This window comes from Phasianus colchicus, chromosome 1, assembly GCF_987193195.1.
Source record: "Phasianus colchicus chromosome 1, bPhaCol1.hap1.1, whole genome shotgun sequence".
In the NCBI taxonomy this organism is placed as follows: Eukaryota; Metazoa; Chordata; class Aves; order Galliformes; family Phasianidae; genus Phasianus; species Phasianus colchicus.
Genome location: NC_143436.1, coordinates 168,662,608 through 168,679,642, shown reverse-complemented (window position 1 = coordinate 168,679,642; position 17,035 = coordinate 168,662,608). Strand labels below are relative to the sequence as shown.

At 45.8% G+C, this 17,035-nt stretch overlaps 1 protein-coding gene across 7 annotated transcripts in view; it reads left to right on the top strand.

The window, feature by feature from the left end:
• Window positions 1-1,206: 1,206 nt before the first annotated feature.
• Window positions 1,207-17,035, top strand: part of TSC22D1 (TSC22 domain family member 1) — a 119,504-nt gene continuing 103,675 nt past the window's right edge. For 6 of the 7 annotated variants that reach the window (XR_016461719.1, XR_016461725.1, XM_090131528.1 and 3 more), the window contains exon 1: window positions 2,023-5,087. Coding sequence is in view for 5 of the 7 variants with exons in the window: in XM_090131528.1 (XP_089987654.1) it covers window positions 2,224-5,087 (2,864 nt within the window). In the remaining 2 variants the exon portion in view is untranslated. Of the gene's footprint in view, window positions 1,738-2,022; window positions 5,088-17,035 lie in introns of those variants that run through there. The other variant, XM_031615658.2, reaches the window with a different exon arrangement.

Genomic DNA, 17,035 nt, shown 5'->3' with positions numbered 1-17,035 from the left:
TTGTGTTGCAACAAGGTACCTACCCACCTGCTGGGCACTCACTAGAGCACACTAGCAGCCATGCAGATGCTAAGGGAAACCTCAAGGCCAATACACAAGCATTCAGTGTCTTCAGAGATCTGACGGCAGCCATGTCAGGTTGAGTTTTGGACAGAGGAGAGCTAAAGCAGCACCAACACGACAGGATGCAAGTAGCCCAGGCCCATGTCAAGCTTCATCACCTGACTCTGGGATGGAATAGGAGCTGCTGCTTCCCTGCTGAGACACCATCACTGAAACAGAGAGCGCGCATCAGTTGGATGTCACCTCAATTTTATTGAGCAATTTAAAAATACCCTAAAAAGGCATCATTTTATTTTGAAACTCCCTCTCGCGCTCTTTTCAGAAGCTCCTGTGTACACGCTGCTTAAAAAATTTAGGAAGATTAGGAATTCAGGTTTTTGTTTTTCTCAAAGCGGTGAGGCACTGGCACAGGCTGCCCGGGGAGGTGGTGGAATCACTGTCCCTGGAGCTGTGCTCAAGAACCGTGTGGATGTGGCACTGAGGGTGACGGTCAGTGGGCACGGTGGGGACGGGCTGATGGTTGGACTGGATGATCTTAGCAGTCTTTTCCAACCTTAAGGATTCTGTGATTGATTCTACACAGCCACAGGCGCAATTTCACCCAGAACACCAGCCTCCAGCTGCCTGCGCCCGGCACCAAGCTCACCCCATCACCCTCGGGGGCACCGAGACGCCGTCCCCACGGCAGCCATTCCGGGGGGCGGGGGACGCTCCGCCAGGGGGATGCGCGGCGGCACAAAGGGAGCGCGGCCCCGAGCGAGGCGGCTCCAGCTTCCCCGTGCACGGGAGGGAGGAGGATGCAGGAATATTCTGGACCGAGGGAGGGGAGGAAGACGAAGGTGATGAATAACTTGAATAAATCTGCGGCGGAGGGGGGGGCGGGCGCGTCATGTGAGGCAGAGTCATGCTGCGGGACGGAGGAGAGAAGCACCTGGGGCGTGAGGCGCCCGCCCGCCATTTCCACGGCGCGCGCCCCCCCCACACCACCTCACGCCCCCTCCCCACTCAGGAGCGCCGCCACGCGGGGACACCCCCGCCCTTCTTCTTCCTCCTCCTTCTCCTTCTCCCGCACGGGGCTCGGCGCCGCTCGGCAATTTCCGCCACGCGAGCCGAGCCTATTTCCGTCAGCCCGAGCCAGACGGGCTTTATGTCTGCCAGCGGGGCGCGCATGCGCGGCCGCCGCCATCTTACGTTGTCTCTCGCCTGCCCTCCCCTTTGGCGAGCTTTCCCCTCCCCCCTGCAGCCCCGCGCAGCGCCCTCCTCCTCCTCCTCAGCGCTCCGTGAGGAGACGGGGCCGGGCGGGGAGAGACCCGCGGCGGCCGGGGAGCCGCGAGAGCCCGAGGGAAAGAAGAAAGGAAGGCAAGGGCAGGCCGGGCGTTACGGAGGAAGAGCGGTGCCGCCTGTTATAAAGGGGAGGAGGCGGAGGGGGAAGGAAGAGCGTGCGGAGCGGAGCCGCCTCCAGAGACGGCCAGACACAGGGAGGAGAGCGGCTGCCCGCCCGGCTCCCCCTCCCTCCTCCTTTTCATGGACTCTCTCGTCGGGCTGCCGTCGCTTTTCTTCCCTCCTCGCTCCGTCTCTCTCCTACCCAAAATGATTCGGCTCCATGGCTGCCACTGACGGGGATGTCCCTGCCCGGCTCAGCCCGCCGCTGCCGCCCCGCCGCGCGCCAGTGCCGTACGTATCTCCGCCGCGCTCCGCTCCGCTCCGGCCGCGCTGCCCCGAGGCCCGCCGGCTGCTCTCGCTCCGCTGAGGCGGCGGCCCGGCGCGGGGAGGGCGGTTCTGCCGGTTGCCGGCTCGGGGAGGGCAGAGGCTCGGCCCCGGGCTAACGCGGGCATTTCCTCCGGCCTCAGCGCACCCCGCGGAGAGGCGCCGGCGGGGGGTGGGGAGGCGAGGAGGGGCGGCGGGAGTGAAAAGGGGGTGGGGGGCGGCGGCGGCGGCGGAGGGGGGGGGGGGGGGGGAGAGGGAGAAAGAAAGTGAATGGCGGAGGATTGGAAGTGTGACATTCAGAGGCGGCGGAGGAAAGCTCCTCGCCCCCTCCCTGTCTCGGAGGAGGGGGGTGGCGGCGGTGCCGGGGTGCTGCGTGGCTCCGCGCCCCGCTAACTGTGTGCGTGTCTGTCTCTCTCCATGCCGGGGGATCGCTCTTAAAATACGCCCGATACAATGCACCAGCCTGACTCAGCCGCAGACATTAGTGCTAGGAAGATGGCGCACCCGGCAATGTTTCCTAGAAGGGGCAGCAGCAGTAGCAGCGGCAGCAGCTGCGTTACTGCTCCCACTGCACCAGGTACCGGCGTTGGGAGCGCTGCCCTCTCCGCCGAGGATTACCAGCCGCCCCTGCTGGTCCAGCCGCCGCCTCCGTCTCCCGCAGCATCCTCATCGGCAGGCCCGCAGCCGACACCCCCTCCTCCACAAAGCCTGAACCTCCTCTCGCAGTCTCAGCTCCAGCCGCAGCCTCTCGCGCAGACCGGAGCTCAGATGAAAAAGAAAAGTGGCTTCCAGATTACCAGTGTGACCCCTGCTCAAATATCTGCCAGTATGAGCTCTAATAACAGCATAGCCGAAGATACGGAAAGCTACGATGACCTGGATGAGTCTCACACGGAAGACCTGTCTTCTTCAGAAATCTTGGATGTTTCTTTATCCAGGGCCACTGACTTGGGTGAACCTGAGAGGAGCTCTTCTGAAGAGACTTTAAATAACTTCCAAGAGGCAGAGACTCCCGGGGCCGTTTCTCCAAACCAGCCTCATCTTCCTCAGCAGCACCCTTCTCTGCCTCATCATCCGCAGCAGAGCGTTGTGATCAACGGAAGCGTTCACCCCCACCACGTCCATCACCACCATCATCTTCACCACCACCATCATGGACACCATCACCCATCGCATCCCGGGGTGGGCAGCGCCCCAGTTTCTGGAGGACCACCACCCAGCCCATCGTTTAGAAAGCTGTCGACAACTGGAAGCTCTGACAATGTTATATCAGCTGCGCCAGGTTCTGCTGCATCATCCACCGGTCCCCCTGCATCTGTCGTGTCTAATATCCGCACTACGAGTACTCCTGGCAGTCTAGGTGTAAGTTCTGCTACTGGAACTAGTACCTTGAATAATATGGGCGGAGGTAGTTCTAGTGTGGCAAGCAGCGTGCTTGGTACTATGAATTTAAGCAACATCACAAGTACTGGTAATGTAAATGCTTTGTCTGGAACTAGTGGCAATGTTAATGTGAATATCTTGAGTGGTGTTGGCAATGGTACGAGTGCTTCCTCTAGTGTCGTTAACAATGTTACTAATCCGAGTGCAGGAGTGGCCGCGGGATCCAGCCAGCAGCAGCCCGCATCTGGCACCTCAAGGTTTAGAGTTGTAAAATTAGATTCTAGTTCTGAACCTTTCAAAAAAGGTAGATGGACATGCACTGAGTTCTATGATAAAGAAAACACTGTTGCAGCTTCAGAAGGAGTAGCAGTAAACAAAGCAGTAGAGACGATAAAACAAAACCCGCTTGAAGCGACTTCTGAAAGGGAGAGCACCAGTGGGAGTTCTGTTAGCAGCAATGTAAGCACACTGAGTCACTATACAGAAAGTGTGGGAAGTGGAGAAATGGGAGCACCTACTGTGGTACAGCAGCAAGCCTTTCAAGGTGTGGGTCCTCAGCAGATGGATTTTAGCAGCGCTGCTCCTCCAGCAATTCCAGCATCTAGTATACCACAGAGTGTTTCCCAATCACAGCTTGCACAAGTCCAGCTGCATTCTCAAGAGATAAACTATCCGCAGCAGAAGCCAGGGGTCCAACCTCCTGCGCAGGCCAGTCTAACCACTGTTACTGGGGTTCAGCCAGCCCCGGTTAATCTACTAGGTGTATCCCCAGCTCTGGGCCACCAGCAGCCTGCCATTCAAAGTATGGCTCAACAGCAGTTACCTTATTCTCAGCCAGCACAGCCTGTGCAGACTCTGCCAGTTGTACAACAGCAACAGTTGCAGTACGGACAGCAGCAGCAGCAAGCGGTTCCTACACAGATGGCCACAGGTCACGTTAAGTCGGTGAACCAAAGCACTGTTACGGGGGCCGTGCCAGAGTATATTCAGCATCAACAGATCCTTCAGCCCCCGGCACCTGCTATGCAGCCCAGTCCTGCAGGAGTAGGGGCAGGGCCGCCGGTTCCTGTTGCCCAGGTCCCGAGCATGCAGCCTGCAGTCCCGGCGCACCCAGCCGCTGCCCCGGCTCAGCCTGCTGCGCACGCCCCGGCAGCAATACCAGGTGTGGGTACCAGTGGGCAGATGCTGAGCGTTGGGCAGCAAGCAAACGTGGCCACTGTGGTGCAACCACCACCTGCTGCAAACCAAATTCCACCTCCAGTTATGCCATCAACCGCTGCTCCTCCATCTTCGCAAGTGGTGCAGCCTGTGCAGGCAGGAATAATGCAGCAGGGATTACAGGCTAGTGCTTCAGGCCTTCCTCAGCAAATGGTTATTGCTCAGCAAAACACTTTGTTACCTGTACAGCCGCAGGCACAAGCGGTGGAGTCAGTGGTGCAAGGAATGACTGGCCAACAGCTGCCTGCAGTTAGCCCCATACCTTCTGCTAGTACTGTTCCTGCACCGAGTCAAGCTGGTTCGGCTGTGCCCCCTGGCATACCTTCTGCTTCTATAGGTTTGGGACAGCCACAGAGCATAGCCCAGGCTTCAGCTGTGCAGAACGGGAGTCTGGCTCAGAGCGTTAGTCAGCCTCCTTTGGTATCAACAAGTATAGGTATGCCGGTGGCACCCAGCGTGCCGCAGCAGATACCTCTGAGCTCTACCCAGTTCCCAGCACAATCACTAGCCCAGCCAGTTGTAAGCCAAATGGAAGATGGCAGGCGCCCTACAGAACCTTCCCTCGTTGGTTTACCTCAAGCTGCCAGCGGGGAGAGCAGCGTTGGAGCGTCGGCCATCGCTGATGGCAGTAGCAGTAACGTGCCAGCCTCGGCCTCCCTCTTCCCGTTGAAGGTGCTGCCCCTGGCGACGCCCCTCGTAGATGGAGAGGATGAGAGGTAAGGCCACCCGTAACTTTATTTCAGTGATGCACAGTTTGATGTGCGCTAACTTGCAGCTCTCATTACAGCTGTTCTGTGAGATGGAGCGGTGCAATGATTTTGTCTAACTAGAAATGGTGTTTGTCAGGTCCCTGTGTATGCAGGTATCCTATGAAAATGCTTATATTTCTCATTTGGGGGTGGGTTGTATTGATTATGTTCTGAAACTACTGCGTGGGTAAATTGTGTTTAACAATCTGTGACAGTGTGTATATTCCCATTGTATAGAGGAAGACAAAAGAACGCCGCGGAACGTGGATATGCTGGTGGTGATTGTAGTTTGGATTATTAATCATAATGAAATAATTAATATTTATTCTTAGGTAGATTTCTATTTTTTTTCCCAACCCTGGACTTCATTCTGCCTCAGCTTCTCTTTTCAAGTATTGCCTTCGCTCAGGTTGAACTTGTTGCGAAGCTGTGGTGTGCCTTCTCTTTAACAGCCAAGAGGTGCTGTAGGAGAGTGAATATGGTGAGAAAAGGAAGGTCAGCAATGCTGTTGTGGCTCTTCCAGTTGAACTTGGGGCAATTTTGGTCTTGGTGGTTTTGCTTTGAAGCGTTAATGCATTATGGGAGCAGCTCAGGCCTGCGAGGGGTGGTGAGCCTGTGAAGTCAGTGACAAACTGTGCACCTTCCCCCACCTCTGCTTCTCTGATAAATGAGGGCTGGTTGGTCCTACTGGAATTGTGAATATTCTCATTTCTTTGACAGTGTGTGCGAAGGACCTGTGTCAGTTGTGAAAGGCCCTCAAGTCTGCAGGATCAAGTGATCTTAGCAGCAGATCTGCAGTGTGATTGTTTAATATTAATTATGTCTGGAAATTCCTTACTCTCTCGGGGGCCTCTTGTGATACTGCTTACAAGTGGACAGGAAGGCTGTGGTGGTTTTCCAGAAACCTTGTTTAAGACGAAACTGCTAATGGGAGAAGGAGATAACTTTAAAATAAATAACCTGCCTTGAAAATGGGGGAGAGGACAGAAGGGAACACAGAAGGGAAGAAAAAAACAAACAACTGAGACTTGAGGAAGGAGACAAAACAAAGAACCCAATGCGTACAAGGTGAGAAAGATCTGCTATGGTGATGGGAGGCGAGGTAATGTTTAAATATTTTCTTGGTGCCGTAGCTTAAATCAGAAGAAATAGCAGTGGCCAAACTCTATTTTTAAAAGTATTAATAAACAGGCTTCTGGGAGAGGCTGTGGGTTCTTAATATTGAAAATACTAACTCTATCAGCAGTCTCTGATTATGTTGATCATGAGGTGTTGACTGTCTTAGTGGCTTTCATCACGTCTTCCTGAGATGCCAGAGAGTTCTAATGAGTAGCAGCTTGTCTTTGAGGAGTGCTGGAAGACAAGTTCCAACACTGCTTCATTTTGATTATATTTTTTAGTCAATACATACGTGAAGGTGGTAGAAGACAGATGGAGGTATTGCAGCTCACAGTGTCACCATTGTGCTGTTAGCAGTCAATTTTCTCAGGAACTTTTTATTTGCTTTTCTTTCCTCTGACCTTTCTAAACTCGGACACTGATCCTTCTCTTTGCTGGTCCTGTTTTTTTTTTTTTTTTTTAATTAATACCAACCAATGAAAAAAAAAAAAAACCAACAAAACCCAAACTGTAAGCTTTCAGGGGATCCCAGCTAAGTAAGAATTTTAAGCTCATTGATATTGAGTGTTTTGGAAAATCACATCTAGCACGTGACTGTACCCTGATTTTAAGAGCATATGTTGGCTGTTCGTCATGATGGGCAGTTTTTCCCAGCCTGTTTAAATCCCTCTGGGTAACAATAGCCAGAAATACCTCCTTCCTCTGTTATTTAGCCAGCTAAAGATCATATCCTTTCTTCTCCCATGCACGTTGTGTCTTTGTTTCTATCTGTCATCTCCAGGTAGACTGTACTTTTGTTTAGCTGCAGTTGGAAAATCATTTATATGCTTTACATGGAGCAGGATATGGCTATCAAATAGAGACCAAAAATAATTATTCTGCGTGGCAGCAGTGGTCAGTTGGTTTGGATAAGAGGCAGTGGTGTTTCTCCCTGTATATTTGCCTGTAAAATTAAAAAACATTGTGAGATTTGCTTCTATTTCTACTGCCAAAGTGTCTCTGGACAGGGGATTGTGTTGTCTCGGCCGTGGCATTTGGAGCTCAGAGCTTGTTCCTCCCTGAAGGCAGTGCAGGGTTTGCTGCTGCTCCCTGGCTCCTCACTTGTATCTCTGTCCAGTGAATGTCTCTAACTAGAGCTCTCTTAGGAATTTTGTGCTGATTAGTTAGATTATTCCCTCTCTTTTACAGGAGATAAAGGGGTAGTGTGTTGTAAAAATTGTACACAATTATGTAAAATTGTTGGAAGTACGTAAGCATTTAAAGAGATGTACTGTAAATATATATATGCAAGTGTATGCATATGAAATGTCTCTCTTGCACGCACATGCATGCACATATTTATATCATTTAAGATTTTATCAATACATCCCAAGTGATTCTGAGCCTCGCAAGGGAAGATCTGGGAGAAAAAAGCAAGTGATGACATAATTGGGCCAGTGAAGAAGCTGTAAAATTCCATGTAGTGTGCCTTTGAAGAAACATCTGACCCATGTAATACCTTGTTTAGATTAACTCCCAGCTTTCCTTAAACCTGTCTGTAATTGCATTTAAAGACCAGTATCTTTTAAGTCTTTAGCCCCGTTTGATTTTAGAATACCGTTTGCAGCTCTTTCTGTGCCTGTTATCAGGATGTGTCCTTTTAATTATAGGCACTGTGGAGCCTGTCTGCTTTGAAAAACAGTAACCTTTATTTCCCCTGTACGGATCAGGGTTTTTTTTTTCCTCCTCACCGCTGTGACTTGAAGAGATATTAAAAATGAACTACTTGGCAGAGCGTCCTATGGAAAATTAATTTGCAAACTTCATTTATGAAAGAGGATACAAATAAGAGTTGGTGTCTGTATTTAAAAAATGAATTCCGCCCTGTGTTTCCTCAGCCTGTCAGGTATGCCATCATGGCCATATATTGGTGTAGCTCTTCTATTATTTCAGTCTATAAAAATGCCAGCCCTTTTTTTTGGGTATTAAATGTCTTTTTTTTTTACTTTTTAGCTTGAATCCTGGTATGAGCTCCTTTTAATACATGATTCTCATCTGATTCTTCCCTTAAATTTGCTGCAGTTACCTGAATTTATTCAGTTATTATCTCTTCTCAATTTTAGACGTGGTAATTTGAGATCAGTATTTCATCTTAAAACCAAAGAAATCTAGTTCAAATTTCAGTGCTTTTGAAATCTTTTAAAGTATGGAAACGTATGCATTCGTATTGCAGCAAATTCTTTTGTGTATTTATACTGTGTTGCAAGACTGATTAATTTTGCATCTTTACAGAGAATGCTCAGTGATGCTATATGTACATGCAGTGAGGGTTTGCATGGATTTGTACAATTCTTTAACTGGAAAGTGAAAACTTTTTTTAAAGCATATTTACAGCACTTGTATGGGCTGCTTTAAATGAGGTTTAAAATGACTTCATCTGAGTACCTTTACTCAAAAGCAGATTTTATGAATGAAAGATGAGAGAGCTGTCTCCCTGTCCTTGATGCTTTCTGTAGAATTGCTTTCAGTCTTTCATCTGATGTAAGTTGTTTTCACCTGTTTATGCATTTCATCCCTGAGTAAAGCAAAAGAGGAAAGAGAAAAAGATGATAAACACGTCAAATTGGTATAGAGACTTGAAGTATCCTTTATTATCTGACAACCTCTGCTACAATTCCCTTTCTAAAGGGAAATTTTAAGCAGAAGATCTCTTTATCGCTGGACAGACAGCAAAACAAATTTTTGGAGGATGCTTTTCTGTGTAGCTTGTGTTTTGACAGTGGAGCAATGGCTGGGAGCTTGTAGCTGAAAGCAAGAACTGAAGGGCTTGTGAACAGTATTGTGAGACTCTAGTAGCAGTAACTAGTAGCACAGCTTGTAAAGCAAGCTCACAGGAGATGGGATGGAGTTTCATGCACACAAGTGTACAGTAGGAGGGTTGGTTGGATTTTTACACATGTAATTTAATACTTGTTGAGGATGTTAGCAGTGAAGTGAATGTGCTGCAGTAAAACTGGGAGCTGCAATTAAATGTCATTTTTGATGCAGTAATTAATTTGCATGCCTTTTTATTTTGTAAGCTGTTTTGGTGCTTATGTGGAATTCATTATTTGCTGTTAATTTTGCTTCTGTGTATTTAAGGAAAAGAGAGGAAGATACTTTTGGAAGATACTTTCCAGCTAAGGATTTGTGGTGGCAAAGCATGGATGTGTGGAGCGTTTCCTGGGTGCATCCTAATTGCTGTCTTTCATTTCTCAGATGTTAAGCTTGCTTTAAAGTCTTACCACCAATTTGAAAATGGCATAACTTGATTTCCAGAATAGCGACTTTGTAAAAAGTCTTTTCATATTTTCAACTTGGCTATTTTTGGAGCTTGAAAAAATAGTTACCCTCAGTAATGGCAAATCACATGAGTGAAAAGAGTGATTTGGCAAAGCAAATGTGGTTGCTGCCACGTGGTGCCGACAAGTTCAGCTTCTCATTTCAGCTGAGGAAATAAAACAGCCGCCGTTGGCAGAATTGAGTTTGATAGTTCTCTGCTGGAAGGCAAGAAGAGTGAGGGATGCAAAGTCTGCACGGCGGTGTCTGCTGGCCAGCTGCAAGCAGAAGAGTGCTGCCCTCCCTGCTGCCTGCGACTCATCAACTGAGTTTGGTGGCACTTGGGCTGTGGTTATCCCAAACCACAGCTTGGGATGGTTAGCGCTGTTCTGTGTGTGTAATGACAGCAATTGCTTTGCCTTTGTGTGGTTGGAAAGATGAACTCGGTGCAGGCAGAAAAGTGGTGACCTCTCTTTGGATGGACCTCTTTCAGGTGCCTCTTTATAGGTACATTTTCTGCATGCTTGGTATTATGTTGTATTTAAAGACAGGAAGGACCGATAAGTTAAAGGGAGCTGTAAAAGCAGTAATGGAGTGCTGAGGTGCTGTGATTTCCAGAAGATGTTTGTTAGCTCTTTAGTTTTGTCTGCTCTCTGGAAATTGTTGGTGTACGTGCAGGCTAAATACCTATGGATGTGGAAACAAAAGGTTCTTAATTCAATACTGAAAAGCAATTTTTACTTTCAGATGCATTCCTTAAGCTACAGGCTGAACTAGAAATTAGATCCGTCAGTCTCTCTTGGTGGTTTCAACCTTGACAAGTTACTGTGATCTGGATAATGCTATAGCAAAGCAATGTCTGTCTTGTTCTTGGTAAGCTAGCAAAGTTTTGAAGACAAGGGGGTAACCATTAAAATAGACCTTGCTTAAATGCAAGTAAGAACATATATGGATACAGCTGTGCTAAGATGACAGCTGTAACAATGCTGTTCGGTTTACAAAGAGTAATAAAAAATATGAGCCATTAGACAGCTCTGAGAGGTGTAGGAAATAGATCAGTTGTAAATAGTAGTGCTGCAAGTGTAGTGTTCTAGAAGAAAGGAAATATCAGTATAATAATAAGTGTATTCTTGGTGTGATCAGTGTATGCAGCTCTGTGCACATAAGCAGGAATTGAACAGCGTGTTTTTTGTTCTCATTGATTTTCATGAGCTATTTCTCTTCTGTTGATTAATATATGAGAAGAAAATGTGCTGTGTGTGTAATAAGTAAACATTATACTTTAACAAATACTGGAGACTTTTTAAAAAGTGGGCCTTCTTTTTTTGCTTAGTGCTTGTGGGCCACCAAAGGCCTTGCTGTTAAGCAATGGCAGCTTACTGAGCACAGGCTGTAGGTGCAGTCAGTCAGTAAATCATTTCATGGTAATGACCACTGTAAATAAGGAACTATTTTATTCTCAATGTGCTCATTTAAGAAACCATAGCCTGAAAGTCAGGTGGAAAGAGCTCCTGAGTGACTGGAGACACCGCTGTTTATTTCAGTCTATTCTAAAATGTTCATAGACTTATGATTGGAATGATGGAAGCGCGGAGTAAAATACAGTGTCATGCTAGGCTCCTCATCCTTCTGGTTTTGATGTCTTACCAAAATTTAACTGTTGGCCTGTATCAGGAAATTAACTAACAAAAACAGAAATCGTGCTATTGTCTTTTGTGGTGTAGGAGCCTTTATCAGCTCGTTTTGTGCAAGCTTTCTAACACCTGCCCTGAATTACCGGTGTTTGAAGCAGGATTTGGTTTGTGGTTGCAGTTGTATGCAAAAGTCTCAATCTTCCTTTGAAGCCTGGCTTTGCTAAGGGAGAGATTGAGTAGTTACTGCTGTTTGACAGGCAGGGATTGTAACTATCCTTTCCATGCAAATGCTGTGAAATTTTGGATGTTATATCGTTGCTTGTTACCTTCTGGATGGAGTGACTTGTTAGCACCTACTGAATGAGGATTTCCCACTTTGGTACTGTGCAGACATTAAGAATGACTCATCCCAGCTCAAATGCAGCTCTTGTGCTAATATTGTTCAATTTCATGAAAATGTACCTGCAAAGCAAATGGCAAAACACTTGGTTAGGTAGCCTGAAGAATCACAGTAAACTTATTTACCATTTTTCTTTGAGCAAACAAGTTCTTTGTTCTTTACATTTCTTGTATTTCAGAAGGGACTCCTGATCTCTTCCTACTCCATTCTTAACTCAATGGTTTTTACTCTTGAGTTGTTTGAATGCTGCTAGTAATTTCACAGGATTGCTCAGTGATTCCTTTAGCTTGGTGTATGGTCTTAAAATGTTTTTTGGAAGTGTTTATTTACTGTTATCATGAGATGCACCGTGTTGAGGAGAGTTGATACATGGAGTACCATGCAAGAAGGTGTGGATGCTGTTTCTGGTAAAGTACAGATTCAATACTGACTGGAGGTTGTTTGTAGAGCATTTTCTCATGTGCTGTTTAGTGCACTAACTCGTTTGGCCAAGCAAACTGCTCGAGCTTTTGTGTGACTTGTCCAACCTCCTGTTTGTAGGCCTATTGTTGTAGCTTTAATTAGCATGGATATCCAGCAGGAACCTTTCAGAACTTTTCAGGTTTCTTCGTGTGCAGTGAAGATTTGAACTTCTCTATCAGTTGCTTAAGCAACAGTGCTAAATAATAAGGACAGCACTTAAAGCAGCTGAAAATGTGGATATGCATTCAGCAGTGCTCTGTCTTCATGCCCTTAATAATAGCTTTTCATTGTTTTTTATTGCTATACTGTAGCATAGCTCTTAAAGATGAGTTAGGAAAGTAAAGTTATTTCAGTGCTTGTGTATTTGCTCAGCAGCCCTTTTTAATTCCATGAAATGTGAAGTTCTTAGCTCCAGTGGCGAGTTTTGGGCTGGGTTTATGAATGGCATTTTCTTTTACATTGCTGTAAACAAATGCATGCCATAGAAAAACCTGCTAATGTTCATCCAGCAACTGTGAACTCCCTGTGCACTGCGGAGGGCTGAAATCCCTGTCAAGATGAGAGAGAACTTAAATGCCTTTTAAGCTTCCCCTGACCTTCTCTTCACCCGGCTCTGTCACAGTTGTGTATAGATAGAAGAGGGATGATGACTGGCAGCCATAACTGATGTGTAAGAAACAGAAGAAATCCGTGTTAGGAACTTAACTTAAACACATGCTTCTAAACACTGAGTCCTGTTTGTAGGAGAGTTTTGTGGTAAAACCCAATCACTTGTGTGATTGCTCTGACTTCCTTTGTGACTGCAGTTTTGAAATCTTTTTTTCTCTCTCAAGGAAGATCGAATAAAAACTTTTTGGGCAGAGTCAAAATTGTGCATGACTTGTTTGGCATGTGTTACAGCCAAATGGGGATAAACCTAGTGAAAAAAAATAATGTCCATAGATTTCCTGAAAGATGATTTCCCACTTGGTAATTTTATTGAATGCATGAATGTGGAGCAGTCTTATAACACGGTGCTGTGCCTTCTTTCTCTGAGGAAGTCAGGTGGCAGGCTCTAGGCATTGTCTTAAGGTAGAAGTAAGGAGTTGAGTTTGGTTTCAGTTCTTGTGAGGCTTCATCATGCCTGCCCTATGGCAAGTAGAGCAGCTTGAGGTCCTTAATTATTGTATGTGTGTCTATGGGGACTTGACAAGGCAGTAACTGACATTGTCCCCCAGTGTCACTTGCAGTTCCAGATTCCCATGAACTCTGAGCATCTCTGACATCTGGCAAGGAAGGTTTTAGTAGTAGTAATAAGTAAAACCAAAACCAAATAAAAGCCCACAACAGCAGAACCAGCTGGAGAGAAATGGAGCTATTGCTGCTCTTATAGTTTCATTTCTTGCATTTGTACAAAATAAGACCAAACGAAAATAAAAGCAACCGTGAGTTAATGACTGCGTATTTTAAGTTCTTCTTAAATAATTTACTGTACTGCTTGAATTCAAGGCATAAGTGTACCTCTTTAATCTATTGAATGAGGTTATTATGTTAAGAATGGATCGGTGTATTGCGCTGCCAAGTGTTTCTTTAGTAGGCCTAATATCCTAAATTAGGTGAAATGGCAAGTTACTCATAAATGCTCAGGGAATGGGGCAGGATGTGCGTGTACCTCCATGTTCTTTTCTTTCTTTCCAAGTTTTTAGGGCTTTTTCCAATTCTGTAATTGCTTGTAAAAAAGAGGAGTTCCCGAGCGTGGATTTGATTGGAGAGAGAGGAGGGAGGAAAGAAGGTGTGAAATGTTTATGATGGTTTTGGTTTTCTTCTTTTCTTAGCAGGGAAGGAGATTTCAATCTTGTGAAACTGTGTCAGCCTTTATGTGTTTGAGCCAAGTGCACGCAGTTGTTGGCAACACGGCTTCTTACTGGTGGGATAGGAGCTGAAAGGCCCTGTCATTTGGGATTCCTCACTGCTGGCGGCTTTATAACCAAGAGTGAGGAAAAGGATCATAAAAGACTTGCTGTCTGATGTCTGTGTTCACTTTGAAATGATTTTAAGATAGCGATGCTTTAAAGCTGGGAAAAGAGTTTTCTGTGGTCTGTGAAGAAACAGCAGCAATGCAGGATCGTAATCTGTGTATTCCTGTTGAGGTATATCCTGCCAGCAGTGAAGGGGACACTCTGTAATACAACTGCACCAGAACTGGATTATTTCAGTTGTCATTTTGTCCTGAAAGCGTGGGTTAGCCTCTTCTGTAAGGTTGCACTGCCTCAGCTCTTGGGATGTGTGTTCTTTGTGCTGAGGCACAGCAATGTAATTGAGCAGTCTTCTTTCATTGGAAATTAACATGTAAGTGGATGATGATGACTTGCATGAAGATATTTTCAGCTTCTGAAGAGAACTGTGATCTGCGGAAGAGGAAAAATAAATATTAACAAGTTGTAGCAGACAGTTGTGGCTAGCAGTAGTTCTCTCTTTTGCATTCGTCTGACTGATAATCTGCTTGCTGAGAGTCTTCAGTGTATGTGTAATTTACTGTCAAAATACTTGAACTACTTAGAACATGCATTTCTAATAGTGCAGCTATTGGATGGAAATGTTTTGCCCAAAGGTGTCCTCTGAAGAATTCTTTGAGGGGCTTATGAGCATTTCCAGTACAACTTCAGTGTTTCCAAATATTGTGACAAGGTTTATTAACAAAACAGTGTTTAAGAAGGCCATGCAATCCTCTCTCTTAATACCCTTTAATTGAATAGCTGTATAAGGAAGCTTTTGTAACTTTTAGGAAGTTACTCCAGCCTACAGACAGGACAGTCTTAAACCATCCTTCATATTTCATGAACATAAAACATAAAAGTGAATAAAATATTTTAGATAATTGTTGCTGTACATTTTATAAATTGAGTGTTGGGGTAGCTCTTTAAATGCACTGTGCATATTATATCTGAGTATAGGTAGAAGATCAACTCAAATCAATGTGAAATGCAGTTATTCAATCTCTCATTTTCTTTCTTACTGCACTTTAGCTTTTAAAAATCCTATAACTCTGTGACATAAGTGCCCTTTAATGCTGCTTTCTCAAAGTTGCTTCCATAGTTTTGTTGCTCTGGTTGCTAGAACAGTAATACAGACTGTGTTCACCTATTAATATTGCCTTGAAGCTTTGCACAGTTTGGCACGGATAGGTTGGCAGTGTGAGATCTGTGTTCAGAAATGATCAAATACACATTTTAGTTTTCTGTACTAAATGGCAGTATGTCTGTGTACAGCTCTTGTAAGTCACGTTAGAACTTCTTAAACCATGCTATTTCTACTAAGGATACACTTTCTTGTACATCCTTAAAAGATGACTGTAATAAGGAGAGAACTAAGAATTAGAAGTAGTAACTACCACGAGTAATCTAATCTACCTGAAGTGACCACAAAATAAATGTACCAAACATAATTGCTGGTAAGAATAAGTGGTTTTTTTTCTTAATGACAGAAAAGCCAGCCTTATCTAAATACTATGTAATTATAGTGTTTGTGAATGTGACCAGTTTCTGTGGGGCTGTCATTAGGTAGTTAACAAAGGTTGTTTTTAATGTTGGATACTATGGAAATTAAGACCATCTCTTGCATCCTGGCTCTTCTGAAAGCTAAAATAAAATACACAGATGTTTGTAACTAAGGCAATGGACACCTATACCGTCAGGAGGGCTGCTGTTAACGTGGCAGCTTTGTCTTGAAGTTAAACTTGTGTTAATCCATCTTATTGTATAATTGACAACGTTAATAGAACAGACTTCCAAAAGTGGCACATAGGCCTATGAGGTGGTGAGGTTGCCAGCCCTCCATTCAGATCCATGTTCTGGAGAAGTTTGTGCTGTGGGAATTTCTGAGCCTGCTGTGTTCTATGAGAAAGGCATTGAGAAATGTATGTGCTTTTTTTTTCTTTGAGTATTGTTTGCAGAATCACAGAATGGCCTGGGTTGGAAGGGACCTCATGGATCATGAGTCTCCAACCCCCCTGCCACATCCAGGGCCACCAACCTCCACATTTAATACTAGACCAGGCTGCCCAGGGCCCATCCAACCTGGCCTTGAACACCTCCAGGGACGGGGCATCCACAGCCTCTCTGGTCAGCCTGTTCCAGCACCTCACCACTCTAATAGTAAAGGGAAAAAAGGCTGATTTTTCCTCTCAGTGTTTTATGCGTGCAGAGGCCCACTGCCTTGGGAGATGAATTCTGGAGAAGCTTTTGGCCAGCCAGAGTGGGTTTTGGTCAGTCTGCTGGTATGACATAATGCTGTGAGGGTACCATGAATGTTTTGGGAGTTACTGTTTTTATTGCTTGTGACTTTCACAAATTGTAACTGATGGAGACAGTTGTCAGCACTAATTGGGAGATATAGTGGATTAACATATGTAGTGTGCATGCAACTTGCATTTTAAGACTTCATACAGTCGTAGAATGGCCTGGGTTGAAAAGGACCACAGTGATCATCTCCTTTCAACCCCCCTGCTGTGTGCAGGGTCACCAACTGCCAGACCAGGCTGCCCAGAGCCACATCCAGCCTGGCCTGGAATGCCTCCAGGGATGGGGCATCCACAACCTCCTTGGGCAACCTGTTCCAGTGCGTCACCACCCTCTGTGTGAAAAACTTCCTCCTGATATCTAACCTAAACCTCCCCTGTCTCAGTTTCAAACCATTCCCCCTTGTCCTATCATTATCCACCCTTGTAAACAGCTGTTGCCCCTCCTGTTTATACACTCCCATCGAGTACTGGAAGGCCACAGTGAGGTCTCCCTGGAGTCTTCTCTTTTCCAAGCTAAACAAGCCCAGCTCCCTCAACCTTTTTTCGTAGGAGAGGTGCTCCAGCCCTCTGATAATCTTAGTAGCCCTGCTCTGGACTTCCTAGTTTGTGTTTCTTCATATATAAAGAAGCTGTGGTAGCTCCAATGTATTGCTCTGAATACATACTGAATACTGGCATGCAGCCTTCCTTCTGCCCCTTCCCTTCTAACGCTGACAAAACATAA